Raw genomic sequence first — 22,385 nt, 5'->3', positions numbered from 1 at the left:
CAGATGTGGTTTTATGGATTTATGCAAAGCAAAACCCTTCACTCAGCTACCAAAAGTTACAGTCAAATCAGTTCCGCGTGTGTCTATTGCATCCGAAATGGCCAACGCTGTGATTTAAATCTGCTACCACCTAAAGTGGCGACAACACTGGGCTGTGAGCATGAGGACCAATGAAATTATTATATTATATGTATAAGACATTTACAGTAGAATACAATATCACAAATAGCAAGGATCCATGGGGCATTACCCAATGAACAACAAAATAATACAAAGACCAGACATCTACTAACTAACAAATTATACACAGATAACTTGGTAATGCAGATCAAGTATATCATGGACAGTGAGTCAGAATGATGGGAATGTCCAGCATGAAGTAGGCCTGGGCACAGGAAAACAGGGCTTGGCAAGCAGGCCTAGGGCAGAAGTTAGAGTGAGAGGCAGGGTCGTGGGTTGTTTTTTTGAGTATGGTGGAGATAAGAGCATGTTTGAAGGAGGAGGGGAACGTCAAAGAGAAGAGGGAAAGGTTAAGGAGATGGGTAAAGTGGGAGTAGGCCTTGAGATAGAGGGAGCCGAGGAGGTAGGATCATGGGGACAGGTGGTGAGGAGGATAGAAGGAGCAGATACCAAAGTGAAGTTGGTTCGGCTAGCAAGTGGGGCTGGCACTGGTGAGCAGGCGGGTGGAGATAGTATCCACAGGGGAAGTTGGTAGCGGGGACAAGGTGGGTAGGGAGGTGGAAAGGGGAGAAGGGACTGACAGTAGGAGATGTCATGACGTATGGACACAATTTTGGAGGTGAAGTGGGTAGCAAAGTCGAGAGCGAAGAAGGGAAGAGAAGGGAGTGCAGTGAGTTTAAGGTGGCAAAGAGGTGATGGGGTTGGAGGTTTGGGAGGAAATCAGAGCCCTGAAGTAGGACTGTTTAGAGAGTGATAGGGCAGAACCGTTGGGCACTACAGGAGCATTTTTGAACATATCAGGTAAGTTATGCCGCAATGTCTGCGACTTTTGCTTCTACATTGGTCCTTCCGCTCGCCTAACCCCTGGAAAACGTCACTCAGCCCCAGTTCTCTTCCGGGACTGTGAGACTAACCACACACCCCTGGCGGTGCAGACCCCAGGCTCCGGGAAGCGGTGGAGGACAATCCCTAGATGGTAAAACAGCATTAAGAGTGCCATGCTAAAGTTGTGTCAATATAAGTTATTATAATAATGTTATGTATCCTATCTGCATACTTCATATACTACCAACACAAGCACCACACAGCTAAATAAAAACTAAAAGAAAAAATAAGAGAGAATTGGCTTATAATGTGTGAAATTAAATACGAACATTTATTTTCCTTTTATCAGTGCAAAGCATAAGTAAAACAAAGTACAGATAAGACACATCCAGAGTCAGCTGGATTTTTTTAGCACACTCAGCACAAAAAAAATCTGCTGGTAAAGCTAATCTGTGCCAGTGCCCCCGAAAGACCTCACAATGACGAGCAGGTCGGAGCTGGCTGGATGCAGCATATACACAATTTTACAGGAGCACAAGTCAAGGACTCGACATGGCCAAGTAAATTAAATTGCAAATAAATCTTAACGTGTAACATTTAACCTAGATTTACCTGATACTTTGTTATGCATCTATTATTATTATTCTCCAAAGTAAAAAGTTCATATTTCTTATGGGAATACCAGTATTTGAAGTATGTTATAATGGTCTATATAAAGCTTCAAGGAAGACAAAACCCGAGTACTGGAAATGTTCAAATCTGAACCACTGTGGTTCTGTTTAACAGTACAGTATAGGACAGTGTCTGATAGAGGCCACTAAGCTGAGACTTTAGTCATGGCAGCTGCTATAACATCACTGGCCCTTTTCTGTGTATAATTCACCAATCAACAGTAAGCAGGGCAAGACTTGAAGCCTGTCATTTACACTGTGTCTGCTCTGTTAGAGAAGCACCCCATCTCCTAACATGGCAACCTGCGGCAGAGACATGAAAGCATGGTGGACATATTTAGTGAGGTAAACAAATATAAGAGAAGATGACGCTATTGGTAAATATCCTAACTATAGTCCATATTAAACATACATATTGTTAATCTTTATCCATACCTGGATAAAAATTCTTCAATCGAAACGCGTCGGCAGACAGCGGTGAGTGACGTCAAGACGCACCAACGGGGATTCCATCTGTGGAGTGCTCTGCTCTTTTACACAGCGGTGATTGCGAGAGTGTTACCCGGGAAACTTTTGGCTCGAAATTATATAACAACCATCACGCTTGTTGTTTTAAATGGAGGGTAAGAGGCCATCTATCCTTGTTGAGGGAGTGTCTAACGCTAGAACTTGGTGTACGGGTTTTATCTATATGTTTGTTTCTTTTTATGTGCTAAAAATAAATTGTAAGAGGATTTTACACTATGGAGCATTTTTTCTTCTCTTGTCATTATAATGGTGGAGCGGAGTTTGATGTTTGAAACCAAGACCTGACCTGACAATTTTAATCTATTTACATGCCAATTATTCAGCTGATTCTAGTAAGTGCATATCCTTGACGGGTTAAGAAGATCTGTTTATCACGAGGTGCTTGTGTAATATTATCCACTGAACGGGCTTTTAAAGGAAAGTTTATCCCTCGACAGTTATATTGGAATATACAGGCTGCACTATGTTCGTTTTGTATTTTCTTATATGTACATCCTTTTGACCAGTGGAAAAGAAAATTGGATTCATCACAGAAGAGTGAATATATATATACAGCATTTGGAAAATATGTTTTCATACGCATTGACTTCTAATTAACTATATGTATGTTTAATACGGACTATAGTTAGGATATTTACCAATAGCGCAATCTTCTCTTATATTTGTTTACTTTTATGTGCTTTTTGTACTCATAGGGGAGTGTGTACCATAAGTTGAAGGGCTGCATTTGGTTAGATTGCGCAGACCGACCTTACATATTGAACTGATTCGGATATTTAGTGAGGTACTAACACTTCAGATATAGCAGGTTTACTATTCAGCTCAGTAACACACAACCCTTAATATATATTAATGCCACATACTTGCTCTTTTCATACTGTAACAATATACTGCATTTCATCAATCAAAATCAAAATGGCAATTAAAAGTGAATATTTGAAGGTTCTATGGGAAGGGAGTTGTTTCAGTAATCCGCAGTGTTCCGTTACATAACTATAAAAGACTATGGGGTATATTTAAGAAATAACGGTAGTGCACTAACCGTGTAAATTAGTCCACGATGTTTCCTACTCAAATTTATTAAAGGTGCTTTGCAGCAGATATCATGGATATCTGCTGCTTTGCACTCCTTATCGTTTTTGCGAGCAGTCACCATACAACAGTATGGTGACTGCTCTGGCCGCAATCTAACAAGATTTTTTCGGGAACTTGTTGTGTTAATGTATGCCAGCTGAAGCTGGTGTACTTTATCAGAATTGAAGAAATCCAATGCTGTCAGCTCTGCTCCGAAGAGGGGGGTAAGTATGTTTTTTTACATCACAGAAACAGCAGTTTTTCGGAACTGCTGTTTCTGTGCAGGGTTGTACATAAATGTGAGAAATAGTTCAATCCTTATCATTGCGATAAGGATTGAAAACTACTTTTCACTTTATGTGAATATTGATAAATGTGCCCCTATAACTGATATTTCCACACCTCAGTAAATGAATGGTGAAACTTTGCACCACTGACTGCAGAACGACATTAATTAGAAAGGACTTGTGTAAAGACAGCTGGCAAAATACCAACCCATATTTAATACAGTTTCATGTCCAGACAGGTTACATACACAATCTGATGCATCCGTTCCACTCTTCCTCCTTTACCACTTAACCTTGTGACTATAAAGTGATGCTTTGTTTTCTTCAGTTCTCCCCGTTTAAAAGACTACTTACCATTCCCGTCATGCGCCCCTCTCCCCACCGCCATGCAATCTGTATTCTTTAGCCATCAGTCTCTTAAGAATTTAGAAGGAGCTGGAATCAGGCTGCTTTCAATGGCAAACAATCGGATGGGCGACGTCAGAAATGGGCAACTTTCCACTGTACCCTTCCTCTTCCTGAATGAAGCGGATTTACGTGCATTGGCTGTCAGCCACTCCTGTGTTCTAGTTATTACTGCTGTCTGAGGTGTTGGCTTGGGTTGGGGAGCAATCCCAAAGGAGTCGGGATTACCATTCCCTGGGGAGCCCCCAGATTTAGCCAACTCCTCCATGACGGACATGACTATCAATGTGCAGTAGAGACAGGGGTCAGCGTAGGGACTCAAAGTGGTTTCAGTACAAGGGCCCAGCGTAGAGAGGAAAGGTACAACAGACCCACCGATCAGCAGCACTAGTTACCAATAACATGACCAATATAGGACAATACGCCACCACCCTCTTTCTGTAGTTGATGGAAGAAGGTGCAGTAAAATAAGCTTTAATAAAAAATGGCATTATGGCAAGTAAAGCACCAATATACCGTTCCAAACAGATTTAAATTTAAAAAATTTACAAAAAAATGTAAAATAAATATTTAAATAAAATTCATTCCTTAGATATAGATCTGCATCTTAGTCCTGGCACCAGACATGGCTCTGTACTTTAGTCCAGGCACCAGACATGGCTCTGTACTTTAGTCCTGGCACCAGACATGGCTCTGCATTTTAGTCCTGGCACCAGACATGGCTCTGTACTTTAGTCCTGGCACCAGACATGGCTCTGCATTTTAGTCCTGGCACCAGACATGGCTCTGCATTTTAGTCCTGGCACCAGACATGGCTCTGCATTTTAGTCCTGGCACCAGACATGGCTCTGCATTTTAGTCCTGGCACCAGACATGGCTCTGTACTTTAGTCCTGGCACCAGACATGGCTCTGCACTGTAGTCTTAGCACCAGACATGGCTCTGCACTTTAGTCCTGGCACCAGACATGGCTCTGCACTAGTTCTTTACTGAACTGCAGTTATACCCAGAATCTAGCATGAAGGCACATACAGTCTGCTTTGGTTCACTGAACATATAACAAGGCTCCATTAAGCGACGAGTGAAACAGCAGAACCTATAACAAGAACACAGTTATGAACAAAGACTGCGCAAATCTGATTTATTTACACTAGAGAGGATAGGACTACGGGGAATTATGGTCCCTTTCTATAAATATATTAATGGTGCATACCAAGAATCTGTGGCTTGAGGTCTTGAGGTCCCCACAGAGGACACATTTAATCAGCAGCTATGACAAGGTTTCCATACTGTAGGAGTTGTGAAGCTGTAGGATGCTCTCCCACAAGAACTGGGCTTGGCAGACACTTTAGGAAACGTAAGTATTGGATGTTTTTCTAGCCAGAATATACAGTGTTACTGGCAGTAATAAGACAATGTAGAATACTGAACCAAGGAGTGGTCTGATTGTCATAACACGATCAGGAAGGAATTCTCTCTCTTAAGGATAAGTGGGCTGATTTTTAGTTGTTTTTTTTTTACATCCTCTGGATAAATAATGGTTTTTGCGGATGAAAGGTTGAACTTGATGGACATTTGTTCAACCTAACCAACTACGTAACCATTATTGCAAGTAAATGCACCAATAAAGCCGTTCAAGCACTCTACTACTCCATATGCTACATAGACCATAACATACACTATGCAGTATCCCACTTACATGATTAGGTCCCTGCTCGTCTGAGTACACTGAGAGGTAAGCAGCCTTACCATAAGTAGCATACGTTGGCCTCACAGCTGCACCTCACTCTCCATTTTCCTTACCTCCATTCAACAAACGGGTATTTATTACTAGTAAATAATAAGTAAAAGAACATAAAGGACAGTTAGCAGGGAGATCTGTGCACCTACCACAGCGGAAACGTCTCATTGTCCCCTTTCCCAAGTGCGGAGTCTCGGAGCTGCTCGTAGACCACCATGCGGACTCCGGAGTACACTGTGTGATGTGAAGAAAAACATTCATTAAGAGGAGGGAATCCGGATTACTTACTGTATGTCGTGTGTGTGTCACTCACTAGCAAGCAGTGCATGTACAGCATATTACAGTAACTAATGGCTAGCTGGGGAAAGGTGTCATCTTACAAGTGCCTATTTGTATACTGGGGCTTGTCTTGGTCAACAGTTTCATTAGGGTAGAATGGGGCAGGCTACAAAGAGCACACAGTATGTTTTGTCTGCAGAGTGGCAGGATTCTTCTCATCCATTGTTCAGTGTTACCCCAACATTCCGCTGCAGTTGTTAGCTAGTAAAGTATGACCTCCCCACTCCCCACCTCCCCACTCCACTACAGACAATCGATGCTTCTCCCACATCTTTAGAACAGACTTGATAAAGAGATTAAGAAGCTGAGAATGCAGCCAATTGAGCTAGTGTGACATCACTGGCCTGTATGAAATAACCAATCCACACAGTGGCTTTCTGCAGAGCAAGTCTACCAAGCAGCCAACCACTCTGCATCTGCTCTGTTAGAGGAGCACCTCCCTCCTAACATGGCAACCTGCTGCAGTGGAGGGTCATAGAGCATGGTGGACTAATTTATTTATTTATTTTTTCATGGTGGACTAATTTTTAATAATGAATAAACACTCCAGTTATCTCCAGGTTTAGAATTCACTGTCCTCTCCTGGTAACCTCCTACTTCTCAGGTCGCTCCTTCAGTGTCTCTACTTACGACTAATGCTCCCCTCCTCTTCTTCTCTCTATTGGTGTTACCCATGGCTTTGTGATCGTAACCCTCTACTCTTCTCTCTCTAAACCTCCTCTCTCTGAAAACTTATATACATGTTCCTTCAGCCTCCACTTTATCATCATCATCATTTATTTATATAGCACCAACAAATTCCGTAACGCTTTACAATTGGGGACAAACATAGCAAAACTAATAAACAAACTGGGTAAAACAAAGAGGTGAGAAGGCCCTGCTCGCAAGCTTACAATCTATGGGACAATGGGAGTTTGACACATGAGGCTAAGTCTACATTTTGCATTTCGGCCCAGCCAGGCTGCAAAGGTAAAAGTGACTCATAAGCTAAATGATCCTGTCACACAACAATGTTGGTCAGGGGGTACTTGTCTTGTGTGAAATTGTGTAACGAGTGGCAATAGGGTAAGGTAGTGAGGTTAAGAGGGTGGTTGAGGAATATTATAAGCTTGTCTGAAGAAGTGGGTTTTCAGAGAACACTTGAAAGCTTGTAGACTAGAGGAGAGTCTTATTGTGCGAGGGAGAGAATTCCATAGAGTGGGTGCAGTCTGAAAAAAGTCCTGTAACCGGCAATGGGAGGATGTAATGAGTGTGGTTGAGAGACGCAGATCTAGTGTAGAACGGAGTTGCCGAGTTGGGAGATATTTTGAGACAAGAGAGGAGATGTATGTTGGTGCAGCTTTGTTGATGGCCTTGTAGGTTAGTAAAAGTATTTTATATTGGATTCGGTAGAAAACAGGCAACCAGTGTAGAGACTGACAGAGTGATTCAACAGAGGAAGAACGATTTGCAAGGAAAATCAGTCTTGCCGCAGCCACATCCACCTTTACGCAGATGGCACCCAAATCGTCCTCCCCCAACCTAACATAGTAACATAGTTGATGAGGTTGAAAAAAGACACCAGTTATTGCTGTGTTTTGTCCCTGTGACCGGATGGACTTACTTCGCCACCCGGTCTGTAGAAGGGTTGCGAACAGAGGGAGGTTATTCCTGCACAGTTTATCTGGGTTTCATTCTCACCATCAGTAACCGACTGTTACTGCCCGCTCCTACTGGTATCACCAGATACTCGCCAACTGCGAATGCCAACTGCACAATAATTGTAGGAGAATTCGGCTGCCACCACTGGGACCCTTTGCGGCACTAAGAAACGCGTACCTCTGGGGTAAGTGGTATAGCTGCTGTAATCCCTCTTTGCTGTGGGATCGCTGGTACCTCCTGACCGCTTACTATGGATCAGGACTGTTGGGTAGCGGGCAGAGCATTGACACAGAGACACTGGGTTCAACACAGGACAGCCGGGGAACAGATTAGATTGTAAGCTCTTATCTGTTTTTCACAGGATACTACAGGTAATAGTCTCAGGCAGAATCTTCAAGCAGTGATGGTTTATTGCTTAAGAGCCCAGACAAGGATTTTTACACACCAGTTTGAGGTACCGGTGATCATCCAGAAGTTACAGATGGAATGATACATTACATGGTAAAACATAGATTTTTATATACAATTTTGCAGCCCTTACTTGGCAGGAGGTAACCCAGCCCCTGTCCTAGCTGGCACCGCAAAGTCTGGTATATCACATTCAATAATTACCATCAGGATGTAACATATCCTCTAACCTTGAATTTAACACAATTGTATACTTTAACAGAATTTTCATCTATCTGTGAGTTCTCAAATCACTTGTTGTTTACATTATTCATGTAGTGCATCTATCCTTTTAGCAAGACAGGATACAGGTAACTCCCCCTGCTGTCTAATTAGCCTAATTGGGATTTCCTCTAGAAAAGTTAAATACCTAAATCATGACATACTATTCAGAAGTTACAAAACAAATTTCCTCCAACAATTGGCTATTGCATAAGAAATCTGTACATTTCTAATACAGAAATAGAACACAGTAACAAAAAATCAGTGCATTTGCAATGATATAAATTGGCGACTGTTTTCAATTTTGACCAAAAAGCTGCCAGTCTGCTAGCGTTTATAATTTTTTTAAATCTCCCAGAAGTGGGTTAAACATTTTCAGACATACATCCACTCTGTTTTATACATACTAAGAAAAATCTTCCAGTGTGTACGTTTGTATCTATCTATATCAATAAACCTGAAACATAGCTAGTGAGACAATACTGAGTGTAAAGGAAACGGCAGGAGACAGAGATATGAAGGAAGCTATACAACTATAGCACAGGCAAATAACTGACACTCTGAAAAGGAGTAAGTACCTGCAGTAACGCACGGACACACCCACACAGAGCAGTAATACACAGACACACCCACGCAGAGCAGTAATACAGAGACACACCCACGCAGAGCAGTAATACAGAGACACACCCACGCAGAGCAGTAATACAGAGACACACCCACGCAGAGCAGTAATACACAGACACACCCACGCAGAGCAGTAATACACAGACACACCCACGCAGAGCAGTAATACAGACACACCCACACAGAGCAGTAACACACAGACACACCCACGCAGAGCAGTAACACACAGACACACCCACGCAGAGCAGTAACACACAGACACACTCACGCAGAGCAGTAACACACAGACACACCCACGCAGAGCAGTAACACACAGACACACCCACGCAGAGCAGTAACACACAGACACACCTACGCAGAGCAGTAACACAGACACACCCACGAAGAGCAGTAATACACAGACACACCCACGCAGAGCAGTAATACACAGACACACCCACGCAGAGCATTAACACACAGACACACCCACGCAGAGCAGTAACACACAGACACACCCACGCAGAGCAGTAACACACCCACGCAGAGCAGTAACACACAGACACACCCATGCAAAGCAGTAACGCACAGACACACCCACGCAGAGCAGTAACACACAGACACACCCATGCAAAGCAGTAACGCACAGACACACCCACGCAGAGCAGTAACGCACAGACACACCCACGCAGAGCAGTAACACACAGACACACCCACGCAGAGCAGTAATACACAGACACACACGCTGAGCAGTAACACACAGACACACCCACGAAGAGCAGTAACACACACCCACGCAGAGCAGTAACACACAGACACACCCACAAAGAGCAGTAACACACACCCACGCAGAGCAGTGACACACCCACGCAGAGCAGTAACACACAGACACACCCACGCAGAGCAGTAATACACGGACACACCCACGAAGAGCAGTAACACACTAATAAGGCCACACAGAGCAGTAACGTACCTACCCGAGTACAAGATACGTGCAACTCTAAATAGTCATGCAAATAAGCAGTGTGTCCATTTTCCACCAATACTAATCTTTACTTTACAAATTTACTCATGCACAACTGTAAATCATAAACACACACACTGTAGTAGTACACAAATACACACAGATGTTTTAGCCCCGAGACAATAATCACAAATCTAAGTTTAAAGAATTTTATTAATGCTGATGCAGCATTAATAAGTAACTAATAGAGGGAGATTTTTGGAAGAATTACTTGCAGTCTGAGGCAATAAAAATCAACATTTGAAAAATTAACCAATTAATTCAAATGGGTTTATTGACTACCGTAAAATAAGAACCACAAAGCTTCACTATTGCTAGGATACAACTAGAAGAGAAATTGCCTCACAATTAATATTTTTACTTCAGCTTAGTGTGGTACAGCTAATCAAGGGGGTATCCAAATAATATTCTCCAAATGCCTTAAGCAGCATTATAAGTATATATCAATATATTTACTCAGTGAGGAAACTTTAACAAACATTAATTCTATGTTGCCTTTATTTCCACATACAAATGTCCAAAACTGGTAACAGTAATATCCTTAGGGATAAATAAACATATAGAAATAATAGCCTAGTTACTGGTCCAGAAGCTGGAATGGTGCGTTTAGTGTGACTAAAGGACAAGTACTCATACACCCTCAACATACTAATATTAATTAGAGATGTTCACTGATTCCTGTCTTCTGGTTTTGGATCTAAATTAACGTCGTGTTTTGGTTTTGATTTGGCAAGACCGCCCTTGCGTGTTTTGGTTTTGGATCAAGATTTTTTTCCCTAAAATCCCTTTTTTTTTTATAAAATCACATATTTTTGCTTTCCCCCCCCCCCCCCCCTACATTATTATTAACCACATTAACACTAATTTCAATTTTTGACCACCTCACAGGTCACAATATTATTTTCATACATTTTCAAACAAAGACTGCAGATTTAAGAGACCAAGCCTGCCAGACCTATTTGTATTTCAGCAATGACAATTAGCAATGGAGCTCTCCTCTTTGTGTGTTACCTATATAACACAGTACAATGTGACTGCAGATTTAAGAGACCAAGCCTGCCAGACCTATTTGTATTTCAGCAATGACAATTAGCAATGGAGCTCTCCTCTTTGTGTGTTACCTATATAACACAGTACAAAGTGACTGCAGATTTACACCAAGCCTGCCAGCCCTAGTATTTATATTTCAGCAATGACAATTAGCAATGGAGTTCTCCTCTTTGTGTGTTACCTATATAACACTGTACATTATGATTTAGAAGACCAAGCCTGCCAGACCTATTAATTCTTTCCATATCAGCAATGACAATAGCAATTGAGCTCTCTTGAATGTCACTGTAGACTTTGAAGAACACTGCTACCCCTCCTCTTTCTTTTCTACCTATGACGCTGCCCAACTGCACTAGAACTGCTAAGAACTGTGCTACCCCTTCTGTGTTCCTCTGTGAAATGGCGCTGGACCACCGTGAAGGGCGGTACTTATAGAATCCAAAACTCGAGTGATCCGACGATGTAACAATGACGTTTTGCCTTGTTTTCAAATCCGAGGGTGCGCGAAAGTACAGAGTCGACCCGGCTTGGTACTCGGACCTGCTAAGTTCGGGTGTGTTCGGTTCTCGGGGAACCAAGCCTCAGCATCTCTAATATTCATACTACACTATTACCAAGTAACAAATACAACTCTTGTCAGAAGACATTCAGGTGATTTCCCCATGTGTATGTCCAGAGCTCCTTACCAATGTGGCGGTAGACCGCAGGCGTAGCGCCCTGCCACAGTTTCAGTAATCCTTCCTCCTGCATTATACCGACCGCCGTGCGCACCATGCCTCTGTACGGCACAGCCGAACCTCTGTCTCCATGTTGTTTTAAAGCAGTTTCTCCTTGTATCTGTAGGCGGGTTTTGGTGAGATCCAGTGGAAATGTCACTGTAAATATAAAGAATGTCATATTAACACATTGTCCCTGACTTACACTGATCTCTGACAATGTTATTATAGAATGACAGAATTATAGAAATGTAACATTTTGTAGACAGGTTTTAGACAACGTACAATGTTGTTTCATATAAAGGGGCATTCACTACTGCAGATGGGTCTCCTAATTGTGTTGTGAGCATTCTAAATCTAAATGGTTACAGATGTTCTGGGCCTGTGAGATTTTTAACGATATCTTTTGCTACAGACTGGTCTGAGTATATGGACATTCTAAGGGGGGGAATTCAATTGTAAAGAAATCTGCGAAAGGTGCCATAGAGATGTGAGTAAAAATGAGCTTTATTTTTTACCATAATGCGCGGCCGTGATGTTCTGAGGAACATCGCGGCCAATTGAATCTGCCCCTAAAACTCTAGGTACAGGTTGGTCTGGGCCTGTGAACATTCTAAAGCTGTGATTGGCTACAGGTTGTACTGACCCTGTGAGCATTCTAAAGCTATGATTGGCTACAGGGTGGTCTGGGCCTGTGAACATTCTAAAGCTGTGATTGGCTACAGGTTGTACGGACCCTGTGAGCATTCTAAAGCTGTGATTGGCTACAGATTGTTCTGGGCCTGTGAACATTCTAAAGCTGTGATTGACAATAGGTTGTTCTGGGCCTGTGAACATTCTAAAGCTGTGATTGACAACAGGTTGTTCTGGGCCTGTGAACATTCTAAAGCTGTGATTGACAACAGGCCTTAGTCTGCCCTGTCCTATTCAAAGTCTCTTACACATCAAGGCCTCTTACCCAGTGGAATTAGGTACATGCATTTGATTTATTCTTTTTAACAAATTTAAATGGGCCTGACAATAAACTTTCAGTGTCATCATACCTGTGACTGCTGTTACTAAGGTTTGACAGCATTGCAGTAGCATTCCATTTTTCGGAGTGCATCAAAAATATTGCAAACCTTTTCACTAGTATTTACAAACACTACTACACCCACATTCCGCTGTTAGGAACTGCCCTAGTAAAATCACTCTGAACCCACTTTTCCAGGATATAAAGTCTGGCTGGAAATATGCATGATAGAAACGGTTAAAACATCACTAAACCTATCCACTGTCACTTTAATTGGTTGCGACTTAAAATAGGGATGGACAGAAGGGACGTGATCAGGAGCGCCAATCACAAGTTGCAATTTCTTGATTCCAGCTTACAATTGGTCCCCCAGTCACACCTGGGTTTTTGGCTGAAGGAGCCCTGGGAGAAAAACATCTGCTCAGAGCAGCCTCCAGATCTCTGGCTGGAGAGGAGGGTCCAGCGTAGTGAACTCTTACCAGGTGGTGATGCAGTCTTCAGCCCACCTCCTTCATTAAATTCAGCGTTTCTATGTTTCTCCTAAAATGATGGTTTTTCAAACTTCGCTTATTTACATATGACACCAGTTTGCATGACCAGCATGCAAGGAGGTGTGGCAATAATGTTAGGTCTAGACTGCTCTTCCAATCCCCTTCAAATACACAGGCAATGCTGCGTGCACTAATGGCCATGTGACATCTTGCTGGACATGATTACTGGCCATGTGACATCTTGCTGAGCATTATTACTGTCTATACTACAGCTTGCTGGGCATTGTTACTGCCTATATTACAGCTTGGTGGGCATTATTGCTGGCCATGTGACATCTTGCTCGGCATTATTACCGGCCATATGACATCTTGCTGGGCATTATTACTGCCTATATTACAGCTTGCTGGGCATTATTACTGGCCATGTGACATCTTGCTGGACATTATTACTGCCTATATTACATCTTGCTGGACATTATTACTTTATGCCTCTACACTGGTTGCCTGTTTTCTACCGAATCCAATATAAAATACATTTACTAACCTACAAGGCCATCAACAAATCTGCACCAACATACATCTCCTCTCTTGTCTAAATATCTCCCAACTCAGCAACTCCGTTCTGCACAAGATCCTCCCTCATTACATCCTCCCATTCCCGGTTACAGGACTTTATTCGGGCTGCACCCACTCTATGGAATTCTCTCCCTCACACAATAAGAGTCTCCTCTGGTCTACAAACTTTCAAGCGTTCTCTGAAAATCCACCTTTTCAGACAAGCTTATAGTATTCCTCAACCACCCTCTTAACCTCACTACCTTACCCTATTACCACCCGTTATACAATTTCACACAAGAAAACTACCCCCTGACCAACATTGTTGTGCGACAGAATCAATTAGCTTATGAGTCACTTTTACCTTTGAAAAAAATCAAATATAATGTGTGTCCCCAGCAGATAATCATTCACAACTGAGAACATCAGTTTTTCAATTCTGCTCATGAGGTTTTCAGATCTCATTTTGTCGATGATCTCGGACAGACATTTACTCAGCAGTGGAGAGTAAAGGACTTTAAGGTGTTCAAGCACCAACTTGATGTTGTCGATAAAGTCCCTGGAGGGCAGCATGATTGGGGACATATTAAGGTCTCCCAAGTGTCACTGATGTTACACTTTCTTTATCCATTATTGGGAATTGTTTTATCAGTAAGCGTAATCCGTGTGTCAAGCCAAAAGTCGGAACCAGAAGTCTTAGCCAATAGTCTCTGCCAAATCGTTACCAGTAGCCGTTGCCAGAAGTCGTAGGCAAAAGTCGTCACCAGAAATCAATCACATTTAAAACACAGGAATCGCTCACAGAAAGCACATGATGGGCTGAATCAATATTTTTAGGAACCAGTAGCCAATCCGTTTACTAGGAACAAGTGACATCACTGGGGCATGAAGCCAGTTAAGTCACTAGTGAAACACGCCAAATATTGGTTCAGCCCATAAAATGGCTGCTCCATTGTGTACATGTGCCGAGTCCAGCTTAAAACTATATTTGGATGCAATACACTAAGTGAATTTGGGAAAAATAAGCTATGTTTGATCTAGAAAAATCAGGTCAGGATAGACTCTCTAACATTTTATGACACTCTGGATTACAATAGACAATATTTAGGGAAAACTACTGGTTAAAGGTGACTTTAATGAGCAGCCATTGTCAACACACAGTGGAGGTAGTCATTTTATGTACTGAATGAATATTCAGGAGAAAACGGCCTATCAACTCCATAAAAACAGGAGACACCAGGTGCTTTGTGGGCCGAACAAATATTCATAAGCCGGGAGCCAATCAACTCACTAGAAACTAGTGACATCACAATGGTATAGGTCACCTTAACCAGGACTGTCCTAAAATGTTAGAGTCCATCCCGAACTAATTTTATAAATCTGTATTTATTGGAACTAGAGCCATATAAAAGATATATTTCATAGCATTTTTTTTTTATTTTATATTAACACAAATTTGCAGCAAGCCCGTAGAAGAAGTATAGGGAGGGGTGAAATCAGCAATTCAATTGTTGAACATCGCCTTTCCGCCTATATTATCAAATTGTGATTTGGCTTTATTTTGTTCGCACCTCTGAAGGTGGTGAAGAAGCGTTAAAAGCGTCTACACATCAGTTTAGAACACACCTTTTTTGAGGGGGGGGGGGGGTGGAAATGATAATATAAAAATTATAAAGATGTCTGTAAAGTAATGTTTAGTAAAATTTCTATAATATCCAATTTTTATTTTTTTTGTGTCAGATTACAGTAATATGCATCCTCTGTGGAAAAAATAAAATTGTATGGTCCAAAGAGTATAAAATAACAATTTTTTTGGTGCATATCTCACATTCAACTGCCATCAGAGAGATTTACAAGAGCAGTGAGGAAAACTACAGTGAACTTCACAGCGGAATGAAAATTCCATAGAGGATTTGTATTTTTATTAATATATATATTACTTTGTATAAGCCAGCTAACTTTTTTTATTTTTATCTAGTTCAACATATTTATTTATTTTTTTTACATATAGTTAATTTAATATTTTCGTAATTTGTTAATTTACTAAAGGAGCCATTCAGGAGCACAGTGTGGCTGTATATGTATGGTTTGCTAGGTGAGGGAGTAGAAGAGAATGTGGTAGAAAGTGAGGAGAATGAAGTGGTGGATGTAGGATTGAGTGAGGGAGAGAATGCTGATAAGGGGCAAACGCAGGATTTGTAGAGGGGGGGTTTCCACACCACGACGCCAGTGGGCGTGACCAGCATGCATGGGGGCGTGGCTATAATTTTAGACAGTGTTTGGCTGCTCTCCAACTCTTCCTATCCCCATAATATACATGGGCAATGCTGTGTGCACTACTGTTAGGTGCACGCAGCTCTCCCTTTTCTGTGTGAAGCGGGAGCAGGGTCCAGCCACCTCAATTATACAATGCCCCAGGCTTGGAGGGGGTTTCCAGGCACTAGGAACCCCCCCCCCTCGGTTTGCCTATGCTGCTGGTCCTGCAATGGTTGCATTAGTTGAGGCCAGCCGTTGGATCCTCAGGCCCCGTTGGTACCGAACACGTCGGTTACTTGATGGGGTCCCTGAGGATGAGGTGATAAGACTATATCACCTATTCTCAGATGCTATTTTGTCACTATATGACCTACTTAAAAATGACCTGGCACCAACAATCCCCACAACCCATGCTGTGCCAGGATCGGCAAAGCTGCTTGGGTAATTGCACTTTCTTGCGTCGGGAACTTTCCAACCGTCCAAAGGACGTCGTCAGTAATTGCGGGTTTCTCACAACCCACATTTTCCTACAAGCCCTTGAAAAACAGACTGGGAAATGTATTAAATTTCCTCAGTCTGAAACTGAATGGCGGGAGGTCAAATCGACATTTTATGCGGTTGTACGGAGGCCTAATGTCCTGGGGGCAGTTGATCGCACTCATGTGGCGCTCACAACTCCGCACGGAATGGTAGACAGCATTCTAAACCGAAAGTACTTCCATTCTATGAATGTGCAGGTGGTTTATGATGCCAGAAACAAAATTCGGAATGTTGGTGTAGGATTCCCAGGATCATCACATGATTTTTTTATATTGCAGAACTCAGTGCTGTTCACAAAGTTTGAGCAGGGTCATTTTCCACATGGATGGAGGCTTAGGTAATGTTAGGAACTCCCAAGCCAGTACAGTGAAACTCGGGGATTACTCTGAAGGCCCGGTGTTCGCTGGAGCCCCTAGTGGAGTGATTGGCGGCCTGTAGTTAAGAAGGATCCTAGGTCAAAGGGTCACAAGCACAGATGCAATATCCAGAGACAAGCGAAGGGTCAGACACACAGGCAGAGAAGCAAAATCCGAAATCCAGGCAAAAAGTTCGAGGTCAGAAGAGAAGGGTCACAGGTCCAAAAACAAGCAGAGGTCAAAACACGGGTAGTCAAATCCAAGGTAGCAAGAACCAAACAGATAGCACAAGCAGGCAGCAGGACTGAGGACAGAACGCTATAACCGGCAGTGAGGCTGCAGACCTCATTGCCTTAAATGTACAGGTGAGCCAATCAGAGTCTAGCTCTGCAAATACTCCCAGGAGCTGACTGATGAATTAATTACAGCCTAATAGCCAGCAGGCTATTAGATCCCTCTGCGCACGCGCCCGGCTGTCCCCTGTTGCCGGGACGTGGCGCTACACTGCTGGTCGTCTGGCCGTTGCCTCAGCAATGGTCGGGAGTTAGAGGGAAGTGACGTCCCGGTCGTCATGGTGACGGCCGGGACGCTGGGGCAGGCAGAAAGCGAGCCGCGGCGGCAGCTCGTGACAGGTAAGTCATAAAAAGTATAGCATGTAATCAATTATAAAGAGAATTATAATCAATTTAATGAAACATTACCATACAATAAACTAATGTTCAATTTTTTTTTTTAGGTGATGCAGAATATGGGAGCTGGACCTGGTTGCTGACTCCAGTCATCAATCCTGTCTCTGCTACTGAAAAAAAGATACCAAGCGGCACATACAGCCACCAGAGGGTTAGTTGAAAAAACCTTTGGTGGTATATTTACTAAACTGCGGGTTTGAAGAACTGCAGATGTTGCCTATAGCACCAATCAGATTCTAGTTATCATTTATTTGGTACATTCTACAAAATGACAGCTAGAATCTGATTGGTTGCTATAGGAAACATCTCCACTTTCTCAAACCCGCAGTTTAGTAAATATACCCCCTGGGGTACTTAAGAGGCGGTTTCGCTGTTTACGACAAATCCGGCGGTGCATTTTATACTCACCATCTAAAGGCTGCCTTCTAGTTATTGTTTGCAGCATTTTTCACAATATCTGTATTGCAAATAATTTGGAGGCAGAGATAGATCCTGATGTTTTGAAGCACCAAGACGTTTCTTCAGCTGCAGCAGTGGGTCCGGATACTGGCAGTCATGTGATTGCTGAATTATTTTCATGTATGTAGCAATGGTTTTTTCTGGATGTAAATTTGGTTTTACATACAAAAAAAAAATTTTTTTATTTTTAGGAGTGCAATTTGCAGTTCAGGAAATCATTGCGTAGAGCGACGCGTTTCATTTTCTCTATTCTGGTTAAAATATTTTACTGAAATCTTGTTTGAATTATTGTTGTTAGTAATGGTTTTTGTTTAAAAGATGGACCCAACGGCTGGAGAAAGGAGCCTGAATGAGACTGAACCAGTGCATTTCTGCGCCACCTTCATGGACAGGTAAGTTTCTGGTTGTGAAAGCGCTTTATCTTGTGTCTACTGCTCTATCTGTCCAGGAGCAACGCAAGATTTCTATAGGGGGGTTTCCATCCCACACTACCAGTGTGTGAAAGGAGCATGGCTATCATTTGAGCCAGTGCTAGGCTGCTCTCCATCTCTTCCCATCCCCTTAAAATACACGGGCAATGGTAGCCAACTGTCCCGATTCTGGTCAAGACTTTGTTCCGACTACAAGGATAGTTGGGATGGATGTCCTGGTTTACACTGTACTGCTTATTATGGGTGAGCTGCTTGTATCTACCTGTAGTGCATGTTGCTTGCCCTTAACGAGCAGTACAGTGTGAAGCAGGACATACACCCCAACTATTGTTGCAATCAGGACAAAGTCCTTACTGAGCGGGACAGTCACATAAAATCAGGACTGTCCCACCCGAATCAGGACAGTTAGCAGATGGTGCTGCGCTCTCCTACCTGTTCTTGTAGTTTTCACTACCTGCGTTTGCTTGTCTCTTAAGCTTAGTTGCTGCTTGTCTGGATCCTGGAATGTTGGAGCCCTGGTTAGTAAAAAGGAAGATACATAAAATATGGAAAATCTAGCAATGAGTGAATCCATTTAGGCCTCCCTCCCCCAACCAGCCCTGATGGTGAATCAATATCACCTACATTTAATAATTAGGCCTCCTTACTTGCCCAACATTAAATTAATAATATTAACATTTAATAAATAGACCTATTTCCTCCCTACCAGCCACGGCAATAAATTAATAGCATTCATATAATAATAAATAAATAAATAAATATACCTAATTGCCCCAAATTAGCACCAGCATTAAAATAAATCGCATTCAGATTTAATAGACAAACCTAATTCCCCCCACCATGCCCTGACATTAAATTAATGGCTTTGACATTTAATAAATACACCTATTCCCCCCAAAACAACCCCAGTATTAAAAAAAAAAATAGTATTCACATTTAATAATTAACCCTATTTCCTCCCAAATTGTCCCAATATTAAATAACTGGTGTTCACAATTAATAAATACCGCTCCTTCTTCTAAAACTCAGTCCCACATTAAATTAATATGCCCCAAACCACCTTGGCATTAATTAAACAATGCCATTACAACACCTTAAATTAATAGCAATTACTATGACCCCACTATTAAATTAAATAGTCCTCACAATTAATTAATTTGCCCCACCAATTAATATTTCCCACCCACTATTAAATGATTACTACCCACAATCACCAATAAATGAATATCCAGCCTCCCCCACTATTATGATAAACCCTCACTTACCTTCTTCCATTTGTCAGACTCTTCTGTATTCTACTATGACATGCTGCCTGCCCTGTGAAAGGGCAGGGGGGCTCATACCACAGACGGGGAGCGGAACGGATCAGAACAGATCTGTAGATCCATGGCTGCTCCCAAGAAGGGGACCAACCTGACAACCAGGGGTTTGCTGGCCCAGGCCGCTCGGTCTTACCGCTATTAGGGCCGGGGGGTAGGCCAGCCGGCCGCCCCCCGGATGCAGTATATCCTGTTTTCACCGCGGCCGCATCACATAACATGCGATGCAGCCGCGTCATCAAGGATGTGGCCGCATCGTGTGTCAAGTGATGCGGTCGCCTGTGTGCCCCCCCGGCTTCCCTCTCCCAGCCCGCACCTGCTGACAACAGTTCTGAACAGGGGGTGGGGATGTTTCCAGGCAACAGTGTGTGTGCACTTTATATCATCATCACCATTAATTTATATTGCGCCACCAATTCCGCAGTCCTATAAATAAAGGATAACACTATTGCTCATCCACTGCCGGACATGAAGATGCGTCTACACAGTCAGGGCCGTCTCTTCCATTGGGCACGATGGGCAGGTGCCCGGGGGCCCTGCAGTCAAAGGGGGCCCGTCCGAATCCAAAAAAAATACTTACCTTGCGGTCACATCAGCAGTGATCCGGCTACCTCCCTGGTCCCCTCTTCTGTGCTCGCAGTGAATGCTGCGTGATGTCACACCCAGCATTCACTGCAACCACAGCACGGAAGAGGGCAGAAGAGACTCAGCGGCGCGGAAAAAAGAAGAGGATCGGACTTAAGGTAAGTTAAGGGGGCCCCTATATATATATATATATATATATATATATATATATGTAAAAAAAAAAGTGATTATATATAATCACGTTTTTTTTTACATATATATATTTTTTTTACACACACACACACACACTATATATATATATATATATATATATTTTAGGGGCCCGGTACCAGAGCCGTAACTTAGAATTCTAGTGCCCTGGGCGAGAAAGACAAATGCCGCCCCCCTAGTCCTCAATTTTAGCCAAATTAACCTAAAATATTCCTAAATTGCGCCCCCTTCAGCATTGCGCCCTGGGCGGTCGCCCCTGTCGCACAGCCCTAGTTACGGCCCTGCCCGGTACACTGCATTGCCCGGGGGCCCATAAAGTTGTTAAGGTGGCCCTGTACACAGTTGTGTTCTTACACCTGTATTTTGAGCTGCACTTATCTTACGATACATGCAGATGTACCTCTAGCATATAGGATATACAGAAGCTGCACACAGAGCAATGATACAGCAGTCATGATAATCTAGTAAATTTGCACCAGGCTTAAGAAAATATGAATATACCAAGATATGTGTAACCTAAAGTAACACAATGGTCTATTGTAATTCTCAAAATCTGTCATTCTGCATGTACAAAGAACTGCACAGGGCCAATTCTCGTATTTTATATGCTGGGTGTAATATCAGCTCTTTCCTCTACATGTATGTAGAACTGCAGAGAACCTTGTTGTGTAATGGATGTTACATAGTAAAGCAACAGCAGCAACACAGACCCATTAAGAAATATACATAATGACATTCACCTGTGACTTTCTAGCTGCTGTGGTACTACAAGTCCCTGCATGCCAGGCAGTGGTGATAAATGGCTATCAAGGCACGCTGGGACTTCTAGTTCTACCCTGTAATCAGAAGGACAGACAGACACTATCGGTACCTAGCTCGGCCACACTGGCTGCACAGGCGGACAGGACAAACTTGCTGACCCGGGGCCATGTGTCGGGCACTGCCCTGTCCTCGGGTGACATGCCCAGCTGCAGGGTGCAGGGAGCATGCAGGGCACCACCACGCTGGTCACATGGGGCGTCACGTGGGGCGCAGAGGACGACGGGACATGTAGTCTTAGCAGGCAGCTGTGTGTTTGGCCATCAGCTCACAGTTACCATAAGTGGGGGGTCAGTAATGTGTGATTTATAAGTTATGCAAATGTCATCACTACACAATAATATTACTATTATCAATAATAATGTCAAGGACTAATAATAACTGCAAACTCCATGAAGAGTTTACAAGACCAGTCCTTATGATAAATAGACATGCATCATGTTATGGTAGGAAAATGTGGCACCTCTTTACCAGGAATATAACTTACAATGTGTATTTAGCCATAACTAATATGATTACTTATGCATCCAGTTGGCTGGAGGTTCTTCTATTTACCTGATATGGGGCATAAGATGAGGTATAAGTTGCACTCTTTTTTGGCATTTTTGGACTTTTTTTTGAGTAAATATGTGTCCCAGTTTTTCATTTCAAATTTATAGACAGACTCCTAGTCATGACATATTAATGCACAGTACTGTAACTTGTGAGAAAAAATATATCTTTTCATTGCTTTGGTTTGTTAAACTTTAGGAACCCAATGGGCCTGATTCATTAAGGATCTTAAATGAAGAGGATCCTTATTTCAGTCTCCTGGACAAAACCATGTTACAATGCAAGGGGCGCAAATGACTGTTCCGTTTTGCACATAAGTTAAATACTGACTGTTATTTCATGTAGCACACACATATCAACTT

The 22,385-nt window shown here is 42.6% G+C and overlaps 1 protein-coding gene across 2 annotated transcripts in view; it reads right to left on the bottom strand.

Moving 5' to 3' along the window:
- SLC25A27 (solute carrier family 25 member 27) overlaps positions 1–21,661 on the bottom strand; it is a 43,428-nt gene extending 21,767 nt beyond the window's left edge. For both annotated transcript variants that reach the window (XR_012689534.1, XM_075201322.1), the window contains exons 1-3: positions 21,524–21,661; positions 11,720–11,908; positions 5,860–5,944 (exon numbers count right to left, since the gene is read on the bottom strand). Coding sequence is in view for 1 of the 2 variants with exons in the window: in XM_075201322.1 (XP_075057423.1) it covers positions 5,860–5,944; positions 11,720–11,908; positions 21,524–21,614 (365 nt within the window). In the remaining variant the exon portion in view is untranslated. The remainder of the gene's footprint in view (positions 1–5,859; positions 5,945–11,719; positions 11,909–21,523) is intronic.
- Positions 21,662–22,385: the final 724 nt, after the last annotated feature.

The sequence above is a fragment of the Mixophyes fleayi genome, chromosome 3 (genome assembly GCF_038048845.1).
Source record: "Mixophyes fleayi isolate aMixFle1 chromosome 3, aMixFle1.hap1, whole genome shotgun sequence".
Taxonomy (NCBI): domain Eukaryota; kingdom Metazoa; phylum Chordata; class Amphibia; order Anura; family Limnodynastidae; genus Mixophyes; species Mixophyes fleayi.
This window is presented reverse-complemented; position numbering and strand designations above follow the sequence as displayed.